Source organism: Semicossyphus pulcher, unplaced genomic scaffold (genome assembly GCF_022749685.1).
Source record: "Semicossyphus pulcher isolate SPU_LCO1_2020_fin unplaced genomic scaffold, fSemPul1.0.p SCAF_22, whole genome shotgun sequence".
Classification (NCBI taxonomy): Eukaryota; Metazoa; Chordata; class Actinopteri; order Labriformes; family Labridae; genus Semicossyphus; species Semicossyphus pulcher.
Genome location: NW_027211696.1, coordinates 22,155,652 through 22,180,916, shown reverse-complemented (window position 1 = coordinate 22,180,916; position 25,265 = coordinate 22,155,652). Strand labels below are relative to the sequence as shown.

The 25,265-nt window shown below is 41.4% G+C and overlaps 1 protein-coding gene across 1 annotated transcript in view; it reads right to left on the bottom strand.

Annotated features, from left to right (window-relative positions):
• Window positions 1–21,789, bottom strand: part of LOC138601792 (multidrug resistance-associated protein 1-like) — a 39,613-nt gene extending 17,824 nt beyond the window's left edge. Inside the window, exons 1-19 of the mRNA XM_069673002.1 lie at window positions 21,748–21,789; window positions 21,407–21,586; window positions 19,949–20,074; window positions 19,703–19,840; window positions 18,113–18,238; window positions 16,745–16,806; window positions 16,063–16,191; window positions 14,771–14,995; window positions 13,275–13,452; window positions 12,709–12,870; window positions 12,464–12,556; window positions 11,751–11,954; window positions 6,300–6,446; window positions 5,720–5,807; window positions 3,369–3,565; window positions 2,644–2,820; window positions 1,593–1,760; window positions 905–1,094; window positions 549–621 (exon numbers count right to left, since the gene is read on the bottom strand). Coding sequence (XP_069529103.1) covers window positions 549–621; window positions 905–1,094; window positions 1,593–1,760; window positions 2,644–2,820; window positions 3,369–3,565; window positions 5,720–5,807; window positions 6,300–6,446; window positions 11,751–11,954; window positions 12,464–12,556; window positions 12,709–12,870; window positions 13,275–13,452; window positions 14,771–14,995; window positions 16,063–16,191; window positions 16,745–16,806; window positions 18,113–18,238; window positions 19,703–19,840; window positions 19,949–20,074; window positions 21,407–21,586; window positions 21,748–21,789 — 2,705 coding nt within the window. The remainder of the gene's footprint in view (window positions 1–548; window positions 622–904; window positions 1,095–1,592; window positions 1,761–2,643; window positions 2,821–3,368; window positions 3,566–5,719; window positions 5,808–6,299; window positions 6,447–11,750; window positions 11,955–12,463; window positions 12,557–12,708; window positions 12,871–13,274; window positions 13,453–14,770; window positions 14,996–16,062; window positions 16,192–16,744; window positions 16,807–18,112; window positions 18,239–19,702; window positions 19,841–19,948; window positions 20,075–21,406; window positions 21,587–21,747) is intronic.
• Between the last annotated feature and the right edge of the window lie 3,476 nt (window positions 21,790–25,265).

The window sequence follows — 25,265 nt, the reverse complement described above, 5'->3', positions numbered from 1 at the left end:
ATCACAAATATAACAGGCTGTAAAGTTTTCCAAGCTGGGTGTGAAAAACTCAGAACAAGGCTTTCAAAAGAGCAGAAACTAAGTTTGGGTCGAGGGTTGATTAGAAGACTAGAACTGAAGATAGCTGCCACTCCACCACCTCGACCAGTGTCTCGAGGAATATGAGTATTAAGATGACTGGGAGGAGTGGATTCATTTAAGCTGACATATTCTTCCTGACACAGCCAAGTCTCAGTTAAAGAGAGTAAATCAATATGATCATCTGATATCAGATCGTTCACTAATAGAGCTTTAGATGACAGGGATCTGATATTTAACAGACCACATTTAATTCTCATATTTTTTGGCATAACTTCGGTTGTTGTTTAAATTTTTAATAAATTTTTTTGATATATACTGCAAATACAAAAGCTTTCATCAGTGGGCCATAGGCTCTGTCACCATTATGGGGATAGATTTGGCGATAGTGACTGAACAGACAATTATTTACATAAAAATCTTTGAGATTAAACCTTTAAGTCAGCTCAGTGTGTGGTTTGTGTGTGTACCTAATCAGCTGCTCCTGTGAAAGATCGATGGAGAAATCTGTCATACTGAGACGAGACATCGACTTCCTGCTGCCTTCAAACAATACAAATATACACAATATAACACACGCACACATAAATACACAAATCTTCACAATTACAAATTAACATAAAACATAAGAACATATACTAACAAATGTAGACAATTACATATATACACATATACATGAAAACACACCAGAAAAGACAAATACACAGATACACAAAAACATTTATATAAAAGACACCAATTCAGTTACTTACTGTCATTTGATTCTCCTCGTTAATTAAAGTAATGTAGTTTGATTCAGTGTAATGTTTTAAATCTGATTTCTTACCCTTGTCTTTGACGCCGACGCTCTCTCTGCGCTGGTTTCCACTAAAGGTGTGGATGAATTTGGCAAAGGCTCCCTTTCTTTCCATCAACTGCATGTAGGAGCCCATCTCAGAGATCTGGCCCTGATCCATCACTAGCACCAAGTCCACTTTAGACAAGAAGCTGAGGCCGTGAGTTACCAGCACCCGGGTCTACAAAGACACATCCTTTGTTAAGTAACAGACATTACAGGGTTTAAACAATATAAAGAAACACACATTAGGTCAGGTTGGGATTTGTAAGTCTGGAGCCTCCCATTGCCAGCTGGCCTGCTCCTTCCCTACTTTGAGCCTGCATTCCCTGAATCATCTGAGCCGTCAAGGAACTGTTAAAACAGACATCAACAGCATTGCTACCAATTCACGGTCCTAACAACTGCTCCCAATTCAACGTCTGTTCATGTCAAGTGCTGCATGATTCCCCAGAACCCTCTGTCCATCTCCACCAACCTCTTACCTGAACCGCAGTCAGCTGTTCCTGCTGACTTTTTACCTGAAACCTGGCCGGCAGTTTCTGCTCGTACAAAGTCAAACCTCAAGTTTTCAAACCCCAGTCATGCTTAACTGCAGCAATCCCCTGTCCCTGATGAACTACAAAAGTTTCCTGTTTTTGAGTCTGCTGTTCCTGTTGAAATACCAGCAGGGTCTCACCTTGTCTTTGAGGAGTCCTCTGGGGCCGATGACTCGATCAAAAATGTGTTGTCCCACATGAGCATCAACAGCTGACAGTGGGTCATCCAGCAGGTAAACATCTGACTTCCTGTAGACAGCCCGAGCCAGACTAACCCTCTGCCTCTGCCCTCCAGACAGGTTCAGACCCTGTAGTCAGAAAAAACTTTAACACTAACCAAATAACAAACACAATAAACTCAGCGGGCATCAAGAGTCAGAGCATCTACATTTAGTGAGACATCAGCCCTCCAGTCGACTGACCAGACAGACTCTGTATAAAAGGCTTGGACATTTCCGTGAGATGCGCCAATGGATTGCGCACTCGGGCATAGGACATGACGTCACCTTGTTAGCAGGTTATATGAGAGTGCATGTCCAGCAGGAGTGAGAGACAGCTTCAAGTGTTTAATGCTTTGATGTTTAGTCATATGCACAGGTTTATCATACCCTTGTATTTCCTCAGCTGGATGAGTGATGTTTCTCTGCATGCTCATGTTTCATTGACTGATGCAAGTTTAAAGTTATGTTAAAATTGTTTATAAGTTAAAGCAACAGAACAGCTGTGTTCTTACCATGTTCTAGAGTTAATTGAGTGCACGTGGCGATAACAAATCCGTGAATGGACGCCATTATGCAGTAGCTATTTTTTTACCAGCGGGTGTCGCTATTGCCATTTGTATAACCTTATACATTAAGCCTTGTACATTAAGCTGTTTAGCCAAATAGACATGTTTACCTTTGTATGTGATTTTCTGCTCAGGAAATAACATAACAGTTGTATATGTTAAATGGGAGCTGGTTGTTTGATTTAATTCCTTTACTAGGAAGTACATGTTTCTTTATTCATGTCTTTCATGACAATTAGGAATAAAGACTGCTGGAAACTAAGGCAGTATCAGATAACTACGTCTCCTCACCTCATTAATGTATCCTGATTGATACACCATGCTGTTTACAGTCTAAACCCATAAAGAACTAGCCCTACCTTATCACCTCACAAACAGACTCGGCTAAGGGGGGGTGTTCGTACCTTCTCCCCGATCTCGGTGCTGTCTCCGGCGGGCAGGATGTCCAGGTCCGGCAGCAAAGCGCAAGCCTCCAGCACTCGATGGTACCAGCTCTCCTTCCTCTCTCCCCCAAACAAGACGTTGTCCTTCAGAGAGGCGTTCTGGATCCAGGCCTGCTGCGGGACATAGGCCACTGATCCCTGCACAGCCACATTCAAAATAAACTTTATCATCACTCACAAAAATTCTATTCAAAAAACCTTCATTATCATTTACAAAGGATTACACTCAAACAACCTCTATTATCACTGACAAATATTACATTCAGAATAACTTTTATCATCAAACTGAATTTAAGATGAAAGAAACCAGAACACAGTTGATGAACTGTCTACTGACAGTTTACTGATCCAGAGTTGTGTTCATACAGCTGTTTATTAATGTAATTCTGGCTGCTAGCACTGAAAGCATAGCTTAGCATAGCTAAAAAGTTTATTGGACCCGATGTTAAAAAGCAGACATTGTTCATTTATTGTAACAGTAGTTCATTTTAAAAGGGCTTCTTTGTGTTTATATAAATTGTTAACTGCATAACACACTCCAAGATTGCATCCATTAAATTGAATGAAAGCTCAATAGTATTTCTCTCCCTGGCTCCGCCCTTTGAGATGACATCACACACAACATTTTTTACTTTTTACAGTTTCAAAATCAAAAATGTAAATGAAAAAAGGTGCCATGTTCTTACCTTCATGGAGACAAAGCCACTCCTCTTCTCCATCTCCCCCAATATGGCCGACAATAAAGACGACTTCCCTGAGCCAACATCGCCGACCACAGCTACCAGGGCACCCGTCTTTACGTTCACATTGATCCTCTGTAGACACGGCGGCCCATCGTTGGTCCAGGAGAAGAACCCACCCTCAATCACCACACCATCTCCGTCTGAAGACGGAACATGGTTTCAGCACGTGGTACCTGGTAGTTCTATGTGATACCACATGGTTCCAGCTGATTCTTTTTGGTAATTAGGTATTTTTTCACATGGTTCCACCTTATTCTATTTGGTAATTACGTATATTTTCACATGGTTCCACCTGATTCTATTTGGTTCTTACGCATATTTTCACATGGTTCCACCCGATTCTTTTTGGTTCTTACGCATAGTTCCACATGGTTCCACCTGATTCTTTTTAGTAATTACGTATATTTTCCACATGGTTCCATCTGATTCTTTTTGGTAATTACGCATATTTTCACATGGTTCAACCTGATTCTATTTGGTTCTTACGCATAGTTCCACATGGTTCCACCTGATTCTTTTTGGTAATTACGCATATTTTCACATGGTTCCACCTGATTCTTTTTGGTAATTACGTATATTTTCACATGGTTCCACCCGATTCTTTTTGGTTCTTACGCATAGTTCCACATGGTTCCACCTGATTCTTTTTAGTTCTTACGCATAGTTCCACATGGTTCCACCTGATTCTATTTGGTTCTTACGCATAGTTCCACATGGTTCCACCTGATTCTTTTTAGTTCTTACGCATAGTTCCACATGGTTCCACCTGATTCTTTTTAGTAATTACGTATATTTTCACATGGTTCCACCTGATTCTATTTGGTAATTACGTATATTTTCACATGGTTCCACCTGATTCTTTTTAGTAATTACGTATATTTTCACATGGTTCCACCTGATTCTATTTGGTTCTTACGCATAGTTCCACATGGTTCCACCTGATTCTTTTTAGTAATTACGCATATTTTCACATGGTTCCACCTGATTCTATTTAGTAATTACGTATATTTTCACATGGTTCCACCTGATTCTATTTGGTAATTACGTATATTTTCACATGGTTCCACCTAATTCTATTTGGTTCTTACGCATAGTTCCACATGGTTCCACCTGATTCTTTTTGGTAATTAGGTATTTTTTCACATGGTTCCACCTGATTCTTTTTGGTTCTTACGCATAGTTCCACATGGTTCCACCTGATTCTTTTTAGTAATTACGTATATTTTCACATGGTTCCACCTGATTCTTTTTGGTAATTACGCATATTTTCACATGGTTCCACCTGATTCTATTTGGTTCTTACGCATAGTTCCACATGGTTCCACCTGATTCTTTTTGGTAATTACGCATATTTTCACATGGTTCCACCTGATTCTTTTTGGTAATTACGTATATTTTCACATGGTTCCACGTGATTCTTTTTGGTTCTAACGTATATTTTCACATGGTTCCACGTGATTCTTTTTAGTTCTTACGCATAGTTCCACATGGTTCCACGTGATTCTTTTTAGTTCTTACGCATAGTTCCACATGGTTCCACCTGATTCTTTTTAGTTCTTACGCATAGTTCCACATGGTTCCACCTGATTCTATTTGGTTCTTACGCATAGTTCCACATGGTTCCACCTGATTCTTTTTAGTAATTACGTATATTTTCACATGGTTCTACCTGATTCTATTTGGTTCTTACGCATAGTTCCACATGGTTCCACCCGATTCTTTTTAGTAATTAGGTATTTTTTCACATGGTTCTACCTGACTCTATTTGGTTCTTACGCATAGTTCCACATGGTTCCACCTGATTCTTTTTAGTAATTATGTATATTTTCACATGGTTCCACCTGATTCTATTTGGTAATAACGTATATTTTCATATGGTTCCACGTGATTCTTTTTGGTTCTTATGCATAGTTCCACATGGTTCCACCTGATTCTTTTTAGTAATTACGCATATTTTCACATGGTTCCACCTGATTCTATTTGGTAATAACGTATATTTTCACATGGTTCCACGTGATTCTTTTTGGTTCTTATGCATAGTTCCACATGGTTCCACCTGATTCTTTTTAGTAATTACGTATATTTTCACATGGTTCTACGTGATTCTTTTTGGTTCTAGGCTAACAGTTTTCCCCTAATCCAGTCTTTTTGCTATGCTTGGCTTAAAAGTTTCTGTGCTGGACACATAGTTGAAACTGATCGGCAAACAAATGTGTGTGTGTGTGTGTGTGTGCGTGTGTGCGTGTGTGTGTGTGTGTGTGTGTGTGTGTGTGTGTGTAAGTGATGTCACACACCTGTGCTATGAGGAAGTCTCTCCACATTGTCTAGCTTCAGTTCTTCTTGACACAGGAAGTTTCCCAGACGTCTGAGGGAGACGACAGCCTGATCAATAAAAAAACAGGTCACTTTTAGTCCACCTGTGACACACGTAGTGATACATTTATAAAAATGTAAATGTAAAGCTCTGGCAACAACTGCTATTGTTTCATATTCAGGATTTTGTGAAAATATATATATATAATTATAAAATGTATTATATATTATAGGGACTAGACTTCTGTCTCGTCTTTACTGAGTCTGAAGACTTAAAAGTTAAATGCTTACTGGTTGACTTGCCTGCATGGCGGTTCTAACACATAGTTCTACATGGTTCCACCTGATTCTTTTTGGTTCTAACTCATAGTTCCACATTGTTCCACCCGATTCTTTTTGGTTCTAACACATAGCTTGGTTCCACCTAATATCTCTTTGGTTCTAACTCAGTTCCTCATGGTTCTACCTGATATCTTTTTAGTTTTAACACATAGTTCCACGTGGTTCACGTGATTCTTTTTGGCTTTAAACATGGTTCCACATGGTTCTAAGTTGACTTGCCTGCATGGCGGTGCTCATGGCGAAGGGAAGCTGACTCAGAGGAGTTTTTAAAATGTTGATGAGAGCAACAGAAACAAAGATTTTCTGAGCATCCAGAACGTTTCCCTCATCGATCAACACGTAAAGTCCAAACACTGACAAGGCGATCTGATCAGAAAAGATGGAAAAAATATTTGTTAAACAATTTGTCATCAGAGTGAAAAAACTTTAAAGTAACGAAACAGAAAGATTATATTTCTATCTAACAGCTTGTTTTCTTACAAAGATTAATGTCAGTTTGATGTGGATAATCATTGACTGTATATAGAGATGTATGATGCATCTCAAACTCCTCTCGTTTTACAAAAGTGAAGCCAAAATTTTGCTGACATTTTGTGCTGGTGACGTAGAGGGATCATTTAGGGCCCTATTTACACGGCGGACAGCACACAGACTAAGGCACATGGCACTAAGTTAATAAGGGCATGTCTGACAAAGTTTTGCCAGTTACGCGGCGCACATCGAGGCGCAAAGAGGTTGGCTTAAGTCCCTGGATTATTTAAGGGTGTAATATGAGTCAAACCAATCAGAGTGTCAGCTCTCATTCCCTTGAAGAGCCAGAGGGGTGTACTACGAAGTGAGATTAGAGGGTTAGCCAGGTCTGTTGAGCCTTAACCCAGGGTTTTCTGTGTAACGAAGCTGGTTCTCTTTTAACCTGGCTAGATCACCATTGTAACTTACTCTTCAAAATGTTCAGAGTTTTGGCTTAAAATTGTCTGTAAAGCGCCGTCCTGTCATTAGTAATGTTCTGATGACAGAGCGCTGGTTTAGCTCAGTTGGTAGAGCAGGCGCCTCATATACGGAGGCTACAGTCCTCGTCGCAATGATCGCAGGTTAAACTCCCAGCCTGGCGATCTTTGGTGCATGTCATCCCCCACTCTCTACTCCCCACATTTCATGTCTATCTTCAGCTGTCCTATAGATTAAAGGCAAAGCCCAAAAAATAAATATATAAATAATGTCCTGACGATGTCCTCCACGGGTACTATAGATCCTCAGCTGAGGTTATGTGTATATGTAAACTTTAGGAACCATGACGTTACGCACGTAAAGACACAGAATGAAGCCATGCAGGAACACTAGCACGTACTGTATGCAGAGCCTATGCATTCAGTTAGTGATGAACATAATGAACCCCCCAGTCTCCCTTTTCTCTTTTTACCTGTTCACTTCTGGTAAAATTAATACTTTAAATTCCAGCATATCATCCAAACAAAAACGATGAGGACACAGCAGCTAAAGACACTGGATCACTTTTGTTTGGTCCTAATTTGTAATCTGGCGTCGTGTGGGTAAGCGGTTTGCTGATGTCAACGTTGTGAATCTAGTGGCCCATGGTGGCAGTGGGGTTATGGTATGGGCAGGCGTATGTTATGGACAACGAACACGGGTGCATTTTATTGATGGCATTTTGAATGCACAGAGATACCGTGACGAGATCCTGAGGCCCATTGTTGTGCCATTCATCCACGACCATCACCTCATGTTGCAGCATGATAATGCACGGCCCCATGTTGCAAAGATCTGTACACAATTCATGTAAGCTGAAAACACACCAGTTCGTGCATGGCCAGCATACTCACCGACATGTCATCCACTGAGCATGTTTGGGATGCTCTGGATCGGCGTATACGACGGCGTGTTCCAGTTCCTGCCAACATCCAGCAGCTTGGCAGCCATTGAAGAGGAGTGGACCAACATCCCACAGGCCAAAATCAACAACCTGATCAACTCTATGTGAAGGAGATGTGATACTGACTGGTTTTCTGACCCCCCCCGGACCCCCCCGGACCCCCCCAATACAGTAAAACTGCACATTTTAGAGTGGCCTTTTATTGTGGCCAGCCTAAGGCACACCTGTGCAATAATCATGCTGTCTAATCAACATCTTGATATGCCACACCTGTGAGGTGGATGGATTATCTTGGCAGAGGAGAAGAGCTCACTAACACAGGTTTAGATTTTGTGTACAAAGAAAAAGTCTGAGATCTTTGAGTTCAGCTCATGAAAAATGGAAGCAAAAACAAAAGTGTTATATTTTTGTTCAGTTTATCATGTCTTTAATTTGGGAAAAAATGATAGGTGCCCAATACAGAATAATCTTGTTGACTGTACAGTTTTGAGTTGACATCCTCTTTTGTATCTATTTGTTTTCCAACTGTCTCCATCAATCGACTCCACATTACAACAGATGTTGAGGATGACTTGTTTGCATTGCCTGCCACATAAAAATGGCAGAAACTGTCTGACGTCACTATTCTTTGTGTTACATAATATTGGTTGGGAATGACATTGGCATAAACAACTGTAACATTGAGAACTTTATTTTACTAAAACTAATTATGGTAAAAAAAAATAAAATCTGTGACCTTTGAACTCACATCAACTATGGCCAAAAAAAGTGGTCTTCATTTCTCTAAAGTGGATATTAAGATGATAAAAAAGCATTTACTCAAATTATGTTGAATTTCTTAAGGAAACATCATCATAGAATTCTCCTCACTTTCTTTTTTACTCCTTAAATCTAGAGTCATGTCCACCTCTGACCTTTTCTCCCGCTCTAACGATTGTCTCCTTTCCTGTTCCTAAATCCTTTTATCTTCAAAATGTAAACAACTTTAAATTTCACAAATAACTACAGAGCTGTAAAAGCTCTGAGCCACACACAAATACTCTATCTAACCTCTCGAGTAACTCAGTAACTACAATATGAAACATTTGCTTTCTGTCCAAACCAGTTCTCCTTTTTTCAGCTTCCACACATCTCCTGCTCTGTGTGCATCTGTTACTCCAGGAGGAAACAGGCCTTAAACCCCAATACAGGATTTTATTTTTATGTATATGTATGTATTTTAATGCAATTCTATGCACTCCTTCACATTCAAAGTAATCAATTAAATTTTAAAAATGCGTACAGCTGTCATCATTTACCATTGATTTAAAGTGAAATTTGTAACCATTCATTTAATGTAATATTTAAAGGGGTTTTCTTCCTAAATAGACACTCACAATAAACTTTTTCAGTTAGTTTATGCAGTGCTGCACCTCTCACTGTCTGCTACTCTCTCTTTTCTCTCTCTCTTTCCATAATTTGTGCTGTCTCTCTTTCCATAATTTGTGCTGTCTCTCTTTCCTTTCTGTCTGTCTGTCTGCATCACATAAAACGCTGTGGGATTAGATGAGTAAGGCAGGCTAAGTAAACAGAATGTACAACATCACATCATAAATCAACAATTATTGAGAAGGCACTGCAGAAGCCAACTTCTCACCATTGCCTCTATTAAAAGATGGTGTTTGAGTTTTTCCGCCTGGAGCTGAACACATCTCTCCTCTAGTGTTGTAACCCGTGTCAATGTGTCGGGAACAGCCATCGGTCGGGAAGTGTGCGTGAGTGAGTGGTCAAGCAAGTCAGAGAGAGAGCAGCAGAGTGACGGTAAAGGCGAGCGGAGCAGAGAGACTTGAGAGAGGCTTAAATTTAATATCGTATCCGGGGCTACATTCAAAGCGTTTGAGGTTGTGAGGCGCTCCTCAGAACGTGGTGCCCTAGGAGACCGTCTATATTGCCTAAGCCTTGAGCCGGCCCTTTTAAGACCTAAAAGATTCGGGGCTTTTGACAAAACATTCGGGGCTCAAGCCAAAGAAGCCATCCCCACCGCTCTGCTGATGCATTTCTGTAGCATTCCTCTCTTGCCTTATTTGCAGCAGCAGTTTTTTGTTTTTACTGAAATAAAACAAGTGTGGTAATCAGCAACCAGCACCTCCTTTACAGTCCATTTATCCTCCATAGGCTAAATTAAATCATATTCTTTATCACTATCGCCATGTTATTACTTTAACAACTAGGTTTCAATTTCTTGAAGCATTTTATATTCATTGTCTGTTATATGCTCATTTATTCCCCCTGTTATTCATCATTTTATTATAAATAAAAGGCTTAATTTACTGCCAAAAGTCGTCTGTCGATACTTTTCAAAGCAGAACTATGGTCAATGTGTTCAGATCATACCAAAAAGATAATGAGACTGATTAATTGTTATCCTTGTAATTCTATTTGTTTAATTTCCTCCTAATCGGAGGTGGTGCCCCTTTCAGAGAGTGCAAATTGCTTATCATAAGGTAGTTATCACTACAAGGCTTTATCGAGCCAGCTTGCCTGAAGAAAGCCTTGGTATGTTGAACTTGTTTCGTAGTATAACCCCATTTGCACCGGCAGGTGTGTTGCTATTTAAACATCCGATTTCTTCTTACATAAACCGAGCTCGGCCCAGCATATTTAACTTCTTTCCTTCCACTGTGCCCCTGCACACGCAGAACACACAGCACACTGTACAATACATGTCGAAGCACTGATTGATGTTAAAGCCACTGAAGCGATCCCACTGCCCAGCAGAAACGAACATTAAGAAAGGCGCTGGGAAAGTTGATAGCTGAGGATTGTAATAAATATAGCTCTTAGTTGTGTGTGTGTGTGTGTGTGTTTCTGTGTGTATTATGGATCATGAATCAGAATCAGTGTGTGAGATGAAGAGCTTGGTGTCTCTGCAGTTTTTGGCCTGTGCGTGGCTCAAGCAGGAATCTCTCTGTGGTGAAGCAGGTGTGTATGGAGGCAGCGGTGAGATTGTCCACATCATGATAAGGAGAAGAGGGAAACTAAAGCTTGCTGTCTCACAGTCCTCTGTCCCATAACCAATGTTATTTCACTGTATCTGCAAATATACTGCTTTTTCCTTATGAGTAGAAGCGCTGCTGTGCATCCCCATGTGAGTAACAATGTATGTTCATAATGCACCCTTTAAATAGCAGAGACAGGCTACCTTAGGCCAGGTTTTTGTTGGTCTATGGCGCAGTCACTTTCTGCGTCCTCAGGATAGCAGTGCGCTACCCGTTTGCATGACCACACCTCATTTTAAGACCAACACGTCCATAGATGCTAACGTGGGTGCAAAATCACTTACTATTTACACAATATGGGTGCTGGGCATGAAAATGACAACTGTGTCGGGTAGAAAAAAGCAATGACACTTGCACTGCATGCTGAGGCGCTTTGCACTGGGTGTACGATAGGGCCCTTAGGGCCAGAGTCTGCGCAGTTCCACACACTTCACCATGATAAGAACCAACTATAATGACATATAGTAATATATAATATATATATAATATATAATTATGTTTGAGAAAAATGTATTTGACGTATTTTGATTTTATAGTTTGACTCATGTCCCATCTGTTAACATGGAGGAGGCAGGCTTTATGACCTATACTGCAGCCAGCCAGCAGGGGGCGCTAGAGGGGAGAAGGGTTTTGGCTTCATCTTTAGAGAGCAGTCATGTTGGCCATTTTTTTATACAGTCTATGATGATGACCAGTATTTAGCCTGGAACCAGTGGTCAGTCTGGCCAGACTCAGACTCACCAGGAAGGAGGACGAGTTGAAGGAGGCCAGAGAAATGGCATAAAGGATCTGAGATTTCTTCAGGGCGTTCAGTTCTCCATCTCTCAGAATGGAAACTCGTTGCAGAAACGCTTCCTCCCAGGCGTAGAACTTCAGGATCTTCACCCCGCTCAGGATCTCATTCATGAGTTTGATCCGACTGTCCATGAATTTCATTTGAACCTCCTGGAAAACACATATATAAATATAAATATACATATATATATATATACACATATATATAAATATACATATATATATATACACACATATTTATATATAAATATACATATATATATATATACACATATATATAAATATACATATATATATATATACACATATATATAAATATACATATATATATATATATATGTATATATAAATATACATATATATATATACACATATTTATATATAAATATACATATATATATATACACATATATATATATAAATATACATATATATATATACACATATATATAAATATACATATACATAAATATACATATATATATACACATATTTATATATAAATATACATATATATATATATATACACATATATATAAATATACATATATATATATATATATATATATATATATGTATATTTATATATAGATTAGCTGTCAACAAGAAACGTTTAAATTTAATTTACAATAAGAAATTAGGACAAAGAAATGTGTCACCTGCAGTTTGCTTCTTATTTTAGCAATGAATCCGTTCAGAGGGAAGATCAGAACAACAGCAGTAATACCAGCTAGAGCTGATGGACCCAGGAGCTGCCAAGCAATCCATCAATCAGTCCATCAATTAATCCATCAATTGATCAGCCAAGCATTATAATCATTATAATTTATTTTTGTTTATTTTTGTTTATGTTGTGTTTGCATTATTTGTATGTTGTGTTTATGCTGTAAGGTGTTTTTTTTACCTGCCACAGGAAGTAGAAGCACAGTGAGATCTCGATAGGCGTGATCCAGATGCTGTTAAAATAAACTACAAAGTCCATCAGCTTCTGAGTGTCGGCAGAAACCAGATTAATGATTTCTCCCACATTGCAGCCGCGCTGCGCAGCACTGCTGATCCTCAGACACTGAGGATTCACGCACAGAAAACATAACAAAAATATCAAACATTCATGATTCAAACAGGAAAAGTGGAAGCGCTATACTGCTCTCTCTCCCTCCTCCCTCTCACAATCAGCTCTTGAAGGTCCTGAATCAAGAGACCTGATTGGTCAGTAGGCAGCTGATCTCTTTGCTCGAACATAACCTGCTCTAGAGCACGTCAGGTGTTCAGCATATATTACAATGGTGATCTACCTTGTGAACCACCTTCGTAGTACTGAAAACCCAGAGTTAACCCTGGAGTTACCTCGAAAACTCAAATCCTGCTTGGTAGTGTTATTCATTTTGAGATCTTTATATTTAAATTGTTTATTACGAACCTGACTGATGACAAATCAGAAACCCTTTAATCTAGATAACAAACCCTAACCTTTCTGTAGACGAGGCCCATGACAGCCGTCTTCAGTCTCATTCCCACAGTGAAACAGTGGAACATGTACTGATGGTGGAACAGAGACTGCAAACAGGACAGCAGAAAGAGCAGTGAGGCGAACAGGAAACCTTTCCACATCTCAGCATCCTTGTCCCGCATGAAGCCCAGCAACAAGCTGACGACAACAAGAAAAAACTGTTAATAACGACATGAGTAAACGTACACAACAAAAATAACTGTAAACTGTACGCAACGACAATAAGAGTAAACTGTACACAACGACAATAAGAGTAAACTGTAGACGACAATGAGAGTCAACTGTACACAACGACAATGAGAGTCAACTGTACACAACGACAATAACAGTAAACTGTACACAACAATAGGAGTAAACTGTACACAACGACAATAAGATTAAATTGTACACAACAATAAGAGTAAACTGTACACAACGACAATAAGAGTAAACTGTACACAACAATGAGAGTAAACTGTACACAACGACAAGAGTAAACTGTACACAACAATGAGAGTAAACTGTACACAATGACAATAAGAGTAAACTGTACACAACGACAATAAGAGTAAACTGTACACAACGACAATAAGAGTAAACTGTACACGACAATAAGAGTAAACTGTACACAACGACAATGAGAGTAAACTGTACACAACAATAAGAGTAAACTGTACACAACGACAATAAGAGTAAACTGTACACAATGACAATAAGAGTAAACTGTACACAACGACAATGAGAGTAAACTGTACACAACAATAAGAGTAAACTGTACACAATGACAATAAGAGTAAACTGTACACGACAATAAGAGTAAACTGTACACAATGACAATAAGAGTAAACTGTACACGACAATAAGAGTAAACTGTACACAATGACAATAAGAGTAAACTGTACACAACGACAATAAGAGTAAACTGCACACAACGACAATAAGAGTAAACTGTACACAACGACAATGAGAGTAAACTGTACACAACAATAAGAGTAAACTGTACACAACAATGAGAGTAAACTGTACACAACGACAATAAGAGTAAACTGTACACAACACTGAGAGTAAACTGTACACAACGACAATAAGAGTAAACTGTACACAACGACAATGAGAGTAAACTGTACACAACGACAATAAGAGTAAACTGTACACAACACTGAGAGTAAACTGTACACAACGACAATAAGAGTAAACTGTACACAACGACAATGAGAGTAAACTGTACACAACGACAATAAGAGTAATCAACAAACTGTAATCTGTAAATCAAACATTCAGACAAAAGAAATCTTGATTCTCTGGAGGTGACAGGACTGTAATCCCCCCTCCTTTTACCTGTCTACCTGCTTACTTGTCCACCTCTACCTGTCGACTGTTGACAAATTTTTACAGCTGAAGAATCAGCACCAGTGTCACCTGTGTGCCCTGTGTGACCCTCGTCACCTGTGTGACCAGCGTTGCCAGTTTAACTCACCTCAGCACCTGTGGCACAGCGAACATGAAGGTGTCATGCAGGAGGAGACACACAGTCCCACACAGGAAGTACGGCCCAAAACTCCGGCCCAGAGCATGCAGGAGGAAGAGGCCATAGCCCCGCCCCTTCCTGTTCTTCCTCAGGAGCTGTGTTTTTTCTGTCAGTGCAGCAGAACCTCGGAACCAGGACCAGGAATGGGACAGTCCAGAACCAGCAGGCACCTCCCTACAGATCATCAAATCACCGTCAGCTGCACCTGTTCACACCGGAATTTTCCTGATCTAGCTTCACTTAACCTGACAAAGGCAGTCATGCTAAGTGTGATCATAAGCCATGCTGGTTGTCAAGTCCATAACTCAACCCAGGGTTTCTATGAGCGTGTTTACATGAAAGGGATGGAGTCTGCAGCATATGACAAACACAAAGGGACAAGTCTGCCGTCAGCTGATTGGCATATTTTACAAAGTCAGAGAGACTTTGATATTAGACAGATATGAAGAAATGAATCCAGACTCAAATACACTCAGCTGCAGCTGCTGGATGCAGAAAGCACAAGTGGCAAAAAATCACAGACTGTGTAAATGTGCAAATTAAGTTTATAATATCACTGCTCCATCATTAAACCACAATATATCTATTATAATAACACTCTGGTATTACATTAAATTAATACATTGCACAGATGTATTTATGTGGCTTTAATGACAGATTTTAGACTTATTCTCTCTGCCCAGTTGTATCATGGAGCAAATAAATCTAAAACTACAATTTAAAGCAGAAAGAATGCTTACTTTCAAAGTACAATAGTACTTCAGGCTTCAGTGCTGTGATCAGTCTCTGTTGTAAATGTACATCAGTAAAGCTCCATGAATATCCTCTATATCTTAAAAACAGACAGTAAACAGGAAGTGTTTTACCGCTCTCTCTCCCTCCTCCCTTTCATGTTCTGCTCTCAGAGCTCCTGAATCAAGAGACCTGATTGGTCAGTGGGTGGTGTTTAGTACAGGTTGATCTCTTATCTCAAACATCACCTGCTCCGGAGCAGGTCAGGTGTTCAGCATAAGTTACCATACTGAAAACTCAGAGTGAGCCCTGAATTTACCTCGATAACCGCTGATCCTGCTTCGTAGTATAACTCCAGGTGTACACTGTGTTTATAAACTTAAAACTTGCCCTCTGCATTTGGGTCGTCTAAACAACACACTACTAGTAGTTCTTCAAGTCTTTAATTACTGACATCTCTGTTTCTCAATCTAAATATAAGAATAAAAATTAATTATTCAGTGTCCTACTGCAGTGGTTTGCAGTTTTCAGTCCAGAACTTCTCCAAGTCGGTCATGATCCGGATCGATGAGTCTTGGTTCCGCAGAGACCACAAGTCTGCAGCCTGCAGGGGGCTCCGGTAACCCCGAACCACCAAACTGAAAGGAAAGTAAAATACTTTTTATTATTATTATTTTTATTGTTGCTACTATTACAGAACACAGAACTAACACAGAAATAGGCTGTGGCTCAGTGGAATAGTCGGCCGTCTTTCAGTCGGAATGTCAGAGGTTCGATCCCCAGTTCCCTCAGTCTACATGTTGAACTGTCCTTGGCCAAGACACTGAACCCCAAATTGCTCCCGGGAGCATAGCCAACTGACAGTTGATTGACAGTTGGGCACTTTACGTAGCAGCCTCTGCCATCAGTGTGTGAGTGTGTGAATGTGATATGTAGTGTAAAAGCAGCTTTGAGTGGTCGCAAAGACTAGAAAAGCGCTTTATAAGTACAGTCCATTCCATACTAGTAGAAGGGCCATTGGATATTGGTAGAGGTAGTACTGGTAGAAGTAATAGAATTTGTTTCAGAAGGTTCCCCATAAGGATACAATAATCACACAAATGTATTGATGTTCATAATGAGTCATTTTGGCACACATTTGATGTTTGGTGAGGTTCGTTGACTTCAGTGTTTAAGCTGTGATGTTCATACCTGCTGAACCAGAAGAAGAAAAACTTGGAGAGAAACGAGGCGTCGTCTTCTGGACATTTATTCTAATGAGAGAAAAGACATATCTCTTTTAACAAAATATCTTTAATAAGAAACACTTTAAAAGGGGCTATATGTAAGATTTTACATATATTCATCAATCAAATATCATTTTTTATTGCCAGTGTGTGAAGGGACAGTAGAGGAACTGATAAATTGAGACCTTCCCCAACTTCCTCCATCGGCCTGAACAGCCTGTGGGCTGATTTTTATGTAAAGCACTCGGGACGGTTTTTCAGGGAAACAAGAGGATGTGACGTATCTGCGCGTTCCCGAGTACCTCTGCCGAGAGCTCATTCTACGCCACTACAGTCAACAGTGAGCAACACAGGACAACAGAAGCTGTGAAATGGTGATGGATAATGCCAACAAGTGACCGGCACCCACAACAACACCAACACAAACTACACACAAGAATAAAAACAAAGATACGTTTTATCTAGTGAAGCCCGTCTGGCCTAACAGGAAGTGACCGACGTCAGGGGGAAAACTAGAGTCAACATTGGCAGGGCATGTGAATCATAGAGATCTTCGATTGCTTTAGGGAACAAAACAGACCCACAACTTATTGTTGTCATAGAAACAAACCCGCGTGTAGCGTTCTCTCAACGGGTGCAGCGTTTTTTCTCTCACAGCACAAGAGCGTCATCCCAGCTCTCTGCAGCCGCCCCGCCCCGCCTGGCTGATGTTCGCTGATGCTCGTGATGATTTGCTGGTTCGCCTGCATAATTTGCCGTTTGGTTACAAAGCACAATGCCGGAGTCATGCAGTGTATTTATGTTAGAGCTAGTTTGCTAACCTTAGAATGCTCGCTAACGTTATGACAACCAAAATACTATCTGACTGTGTGTGTCAGTGTTGTCAGTCTATCTTTACAAATAACTTCTCCAGCTAACATGATACTAACTGAGGTATGATGACAAACAGTGTTGATTTTGGACAACATGACACCGATCAATGAGCACGACTCGTCAGTGAAAAGTAAACAAGCCGATGAGTTCCCAGACTGAGCATGCTCAGTTTCGTGTGTCTTCGGCAAAGCCCCAGATGCTCGTTCATGCGTGCAAGTGTCCCCGCAAGCGCGGACTAGAAGGTTGACTGCAGTTCCCTCAACGGCCGACCGTGTCGCTAGGAATGAGGATTTTCTGAAATATAGACCCTTTAATGAAGAGAAACTACACACATCCATTATCTTTGCTCCAGAACAGACCTGACTGTTACGTGTGTTACCTAAATAGGTGTGTGTGTGTGTGTGTGTGTGTGTGTGTCATCTGGTCTTGGCAGTAGGTTGTTTGTGTGTGCGTTTGTTACCTCAAAGTAGGTGTGATTTTGTGAGGACGGTCGGCAGTCGGAGAAGCAGCTGAGGACGAACTCGATGAGTTGGAGAGCAAAACAGATGAAGAACGCTACGAAACGAACAGCGTCTGATGAAAAACCCTGAAATAGCAGAGGTCAGAGGTTAGAGGTCAGAGTAGGATTTTCATTGATGATAAAATAAGAACCAGGGATAAAAGTATTTAAGAAAGGTTTCATGTTTTTTATGCGTGATGTCAGTTTGTTATAAAGTGATAACGTGCAGGTTGTTACAAGTGAATCTTTCCTATAATAAACAAAAATAAGTCACTGGGAATAAAGGGCAGATTTTCTTACTTCATTTGTTATCAGCTTCTTCTTTAAACTGAAATAACTCAGCAGGTACTGACTATCAAATCTATTTTCAAACTCTTGGGTGATCTCTCCTCACCCACAATCCCACAACATCTACAAACTTTCATCCTGATAGCATTAACGGTGGCTAAGAAACTATTTTACTCAATTCGAAAGTCAGAACTAAAGTTTCAATAAACCACTGGCTGAATCTGTTAACAGACCACTGCAACAATCGACCCTGCAGGACAATCTGGTTCCATTCAACAACACCTGCTCTCTTTTCCTGCAGTTCATTCAGAGCTGATTCCTCTGTACACCATCTCAACCAGATCCTCCCAACCCCAACATAACAACTCAAAGTAACCCACGTCTGTTTTCTCTCTCTTCCTCTTTTTTTTTTCCTTTTGGCGTCGTTGTTGTTGTTGTGATTTATGATACGTCCCTGTACTTTTGCTGTTTGTTGTAAATACTTCTGTTTAGTTAGTGTTTCTGGTGTGCACATGTGATAAATAAAATTTTTAAAAATCTATTTTCAAACACTCTTCTGTGATTTCAAAGAAACCTTTGATTTAATTAGCAGCTACGTATGATCTACTTTCTAAGAAATGATTAACTCAGACACGCTGTGGTTATATTCACACCTCCAGAGGAGAGTAAATTTAGACGTGCATCCTTTCAGCAGAACCTTTTAACTACATGTGAAATTCTGCAGGTAAAAGAGAAAAACTGAGGAACAAACCGAGTTGCTCTCCCGTTTACTCCTGAAAGCAACATGTGATCTGTGATAGTGATGTAGAAACAGGGAATATGGTGAATATGGATCAATCCAACCAGGACTAATAGACTAACACCAGAAACAAACCAAACAAATGGAATAAAACAGAAACAGAGAAAATCTGAGGTTAAAGAGGAAATAATCAGGCTAAAGACTGAAACACAGTTTGGACATGAAAGAAACTCCACAGGGACTCCAGGCTGCGGTTCGACCCACGCTAGCTCTGGTTCCTTTCACACCAGAGAGGTTCCTTCCACACTGGTTCCTGCTTCCTTCACTTCAGCTCCAGTTTCTTCCATAACAGCTCTAGTTCCCTTCCACAGCGGTTCCGGTTCCTTCCACACGAGCTATGGTTCCTTCCAAAATAACCCGGTTCCTTTCACACCAGAGAAGGTGCTGCTTTCACCATGTTTAAGAGCTGCAGCAGTGATTTAACCCAAACAGCCAGTATATTATTAATAACAAAACATTGATACCTGATCAATGATCTGTTCGATATCCACCTTCAGATGAACAAGGGAGCAAAGAACCAGAAGAGTCCAGAAGAGGAAGAGGAGGACGGACGAACGGCTGCCCTTCGTCCGCTCTACCTGAATTATAACTACAGCGAGAACCTGAAGAAGAGGAAGTAAGAAACATGAAGGGGAGGTTTCAGTGACAGGATATTTTGAGCTGATTTTACTTTTTCTAGGTGACCAACCTGAGAATCATTGGTAACATACCAGCGTGAGGCTCCGAATCAGTGGGCCCATCAAGATCAAGAGATGCTTCTGTATCTCCTCATTCTTTCTCACCAGGATGTAAAATATCTCCAGAAGTCCAAATGAAGCCAGACTGAGACCCAGGAGCTGAAAGGAGTGGACAGAGACCAGGTTTAGATCAGAAACCAGGTTTAGACCAGAGAGACCAGGTTTAGATCAGAAACCAGGTTTAGACCAGAGAGACCAGGTTTAGATCAGAAACCAGGTTTAGACCAGAGAGACCAGGTTTAGATCAGAAACCAGGTTTAGACCAGAGAGACCAGAGGTCCATTTCACAAAGAAGGTTCAACAAACTCTGAGTCTAACCCTGAACTCTGAGTCGATCTACTCTGAGATAGGAAACTCTGAGTTTTCGGTTCCAGAACAGCTGATCAGAGTTAGTTCAATCAACTCTGAGTAGGTTCAGCCGGAGTTAAGTGCGTGCACGCTGACTGTAAAAAGACAGCATTAATGGAGCCCGATACCACGATTCACCATGGCAACGGTACACAAAAAGAGGTCCTCCTACGTCACACCAGTGGAGCTCGAAATCCTCACACGGACGTTCAGCGAATACGAGCATGTTTTTAGAAACATAAAGTAACACGGCTGCAGCTGCAAAAGAGAGAGAAGCGGCTCGAGTGAACGCGTCAGTTTGAACTGGTCTGTTTATTTAATACTTAATCACGACTGGAAGCTAAAATGTATATTAATTTAGGAGCAATCCAGAGGGAGAAAAAAACGTACATGGAAGCAGCTAAAAATAAAACAGCAGAACATCATTGAAAGGTGCGGCTCAGGCAGAACAGGCTCATGGCTGAACCTCACTTCAGTGATATTTTAAATATTAAACAGATTAAATATCATTCAGTGGCTGTTTTAATGAGCATCAGCTTTATCCCTAACATGATGCTGACTTCACATACATTATAATTCATGTTGATTAAACTGAATGTGTTAGTTTAAATAAATAATAAAATCCAATAACTTACGGCGTCTTATCTGAGCACTCTCGGCAGTGGTGGTGGAAAATCTACAAATGATGACTTTGACACAGATTTGTCTCTTGATTTTTTTATCATAATTATAAAAGACTTTTGCAAAGCGGTCAGAGCAGCACAGAGACGCAACGTTTCTTCTTTTAATTTGTAACCGCTCAAACACGCGTGAGACGGGCTGAATGAACGAGGAAGTGAATGAGGGTTTTATATTCTAGAGGGAGGAGACAGAGCGAAGCTCTGAGTGTCCTGAAGGAAACCTGCTCCTGACCAGGTGAGGTTCACAGACTCAGTTACCATAGTAACCAACTCAGAGTTAAAGTTACCTCTCTTACTGAAACGGCAAACCCGAGGTTTCCCTCATTTCAGGGTTAATAAACTCAGGATTTTCACTAAACCCGCTTTCTGAAACGGACCCCTGGTTTAGACCAGCGTGTCTCACCGTCTTGCTGCAGCAGAGTTTGGAGAGCGGGATGACGCCTCTGTGTGGACGGAGCTGCAGATACAGCAGGTAAAGAGGAGAACAGGTCCACAGGTAAACACAGGGGAACCACACCAGCACTGTGTGCTGGAAACATTGGGTCAGGTCTGGTCTGGAGGTGTACCAGGTCAAGTTCCAGTCCTGACAGCAGAAAATACAGGGGGTTAATACAAGCAAAAATATTTTAGCTAAGAGCTCTGATTTCAATGTCAATCCCATTAAATCAATTACTTTTTAAAAATCAATCTCTTGTCATGAAGTCACTTTGTTTTAATGAATCAGATGTTTGAATTGAAACTCACCCAGAGAGGATCCAGACCGCTCAAACTGCACAGTTCCTCCATTTAGAATGTTCTGCGCTGTTTTGCGATAATTCTGTGGCTGTCAGACACAACCACTGTAGTGAGGATGCATTCTCTCTCTCTGACTGTCTTTCCCTCCCTCTCTCTCTCCCTCTCCCTCTCTCTATCTCTGTGTCTTTCTCTCTGACAGTCTTTCTTTCCCTCCCTCCCTCCCTCCCTCTCTCTCCCTCTCTCTATCTCTGTCTCTTTCTCTCTGACAGTCTTTCCCTCCCTCCCTCCCTCCCTCTCTCTATCTCTGTCTCTTTCTCTCTGACAGTCTTTCCCTCCCCCCCTCCCTCTGTATGCAGCAGTGTTTCCTCCTCACCTGCTCCTGCAGATCCTCTGAATAACTCCGGTCAGTGTTCTTCTTTTCTCCTCCTCTTTTATGTTGTGTTTTGGGGACAATCTTCTGTTTTTAAAGAAATTTATTTGTTTGAAGGTGAGCAGAGCCTCTTCTGGAAGTGCTGCTGTTCGGGTGAGAGAGTCAGGAGACGATGTTCAGGACCATGTTCAGGAGGTGTTCTGGACCACGTTCAGGACCATGTTCAGGAGGTGTTCTGGACCATGTTCAGGAGGTGTTCTGGACCACGTTCAGGAGGTGTTCTGGACCATGTTCAGGAGGTGTTCTGGACCACGTTCAGGAGGTGTTCAGGACCACGTTCAGGAGGTGTTCTGGACCATGTTCAGGAGGTGTTCAGGGTGCTCCGGGTGCTAAAGGTACCTGCCAGTACCCTTTTAGCAAGTCCAGTTTCGTGATGAACGTGGCTGGGCCTATGCTATCAACGCAGAGAGGAATGAGTCCGGTACAGTCACAGCGTTCAACTTCCTGAAATCTGTACAGAAACGAGGGGAACCATCAGATTAAGGTGTCAGCAAACACAGAGAGCTCCAAGGACTACGACTGGGCTTGGCTAAACCATTTTCCACCAGGTATTCTACCTCTTTGCTCATCAACTCTCTTTTCACCATAGGACAGCGATAGGCATGCTGTTTGATAGGTTTCGAATTACCAACATCAATGTCATGTTCTAAAACTGTTGTCCTAGAGGGAACATCCCCAAACAGAGTTGGATATGAATGGAGCAGGCACAGGATATCATCTTTTTGCTGTACCGGTAAGTGTGACAAATGTACACCTATATTACACATCAATTCTGAATTGGTCAGCCTACCACTCGGCTGACTATCAGAAGTTCTCAGTCCATCATCAAACACCAAACCTGCACAAACCATGGAAGCAGATGTCAGATTGGGGCAGCAGTCTCTGGAGCTATTTCCTGCTCACCGGTGGAGGCTTCCCTGGAATGATAGGGTTTAAGCATGTTAATGTGACACAGCCTATTCTTCCTCCTGCGCTCTGGAGTGCGGATGACATAGTTGGTATCGGACACTTTGCTTTCCACTACATAGGGACCCGAAAAACGGGCAGTGAGAGCAGAACCAGGCATGGGTAATAAAACCAGAACTTTATCCCCAGGCTGGAACTGCCGCTCAACCGCTTTCCTGTCATACCTCTTTTTCATGTTGGTTTGAGAGACCCCAAGGGCTTCTTTGACCAAAATGGTTGCCACATGCAAACGTTTCCTACACTTTGACACAAAATCAGACACATTTGTTCTCGAAAACCTTCTAGAAAGAAACTGTTCTTTGAGCACTTTCATTGGGCCTCGCACATTATGACCAAACAAGTTCAGCCGGACTGTACCCAGTGGATTCCTGTCTGGCATCACGAATAGCAAATAGAACAAATGGCAGCGCCTCATCCCAACCTCTCCCTGTGTCATGACAGTACTTTTTAAGCATGGACTTTAAGGTCTGATGCCAGCGCTCAAGGGCACCTTGTGACTGGGGATGGTATGCACTGGATACTGAATGAGCTACTCCAAGAGACTGCAAGTTCAGCTTGAAGCTTCTAGAGAGGAAATTTGTTCCTTGGTCGGTCTGGATGACTTTTGGTAAACCAAATGTTGTAAAAAACTTACTCAGCTTTCCTGATGGCTGTGGCAGTGATTTTCCTCAACGGGATTGCCTCAGGATAACGGGTCGAAACACACATAACAGTCAACATGAACTGGTTACCAGACTTCGTCCTGGGCAATGGGCCCACACAATCCACAATGACATGTTCAAAAGGCTCACCTACTGCCGGAACAGGACATAGAGGTGCTGGAGGTACCACCTGATTTGGTTTTCCCACTACCTGGCAAGTGTGACAGGTATTACAGAAATGCACCACATCAGCCTTCATACCTGGCCAAAAGAAATGTTTAAGGACACGATCATACATTTTAGTAACACCCAGATGCCCAACCCACAGGTGCTCATGTGCTAATGCCAACACATGCTGTCTGTATCCCACTGGAACAACTATCTGATAAATTGCACCCCAGTCTTCACTCAACTCACTAGGGAGAACATCTACCTGTGACACCCACCTACGCATTAATAAACCATCATCCAAGAAAAAAGAATGTTTCCTGTTACCGCCACAAAACACTTTGCTAGGGAGGAGTCATCCTTTTGAGCAAGGATGAGGGCCTCCCTGGTCAGAGGTAGTAGTACCGCAGGTGCATCAGTTGGTTTTTCCTCTTTCTGCTCCTGAGGCTTGTAGTTCCCTCGACCACCAGCAGATGGCGTTAGAGGTATTAATACTGCAGCTTGTTTTACCTCTTTCTGCTCCGGAGGCTTGTAATTCACTCGCCCACCAGCAGATGGTGACAACCTACCTTCAGACAGGATAGATGCAAGAAAAGAGTCAGATAGCTCAACATTCTCAGCCAGCTTACGAGCCTGAGTTCTGGTTAACACACTAACCGCAAACACCTCGGGATGACTCAGAGCTAACTCATCTTTTACAGACCGAGACATGGGGACTTCAACCACCTCAGGAGCCGGATAAACCTTACCTCCCGCAATATCGTTCCCCATGATGAAGTCAACTCCATCTATGGGAAAACACTCTAACACCGCTACGGGGAAAACACCAGAGGCTAGCTTAGAGTCAACATGAACATGGTGGAGAGGAGCAGGTACAAAACTCATCCCAGTGCCCCTCATCACCGTGCTACAATCACAGGTAGTCTGTTCAATTACAGACAGGACTTTTGAAAGAATTAACGACTGTGAGCCTCCTGTATCCCGCAATATCGTTACTGGCCGCTGATCCTCCGGTTTTCCTGTGAGGGACACAAAACCACTGGATATAAAGGGCTTAAAACATTCATCAAGCCCGCTCGGAGCCGCACTCTCACTAGAGGGAACAGTCTTTATGAGGCCTGCCCCCTTCTGAGGTTTTGAAATGGACCCCTGCTGCTTCCATTTCCACGCTGCACAGTCAGCTATCAGGTGATCATTTTTCTGACAAAAGAAACACTGTTTATCTGATCTATTCCTGGAGGATGATGAGAAAACTCTATCACGCGGAGTATATGAGTCCCTAGTTTTTTGATTATTCTCACGAGGTGCCGAATCACGTTTAA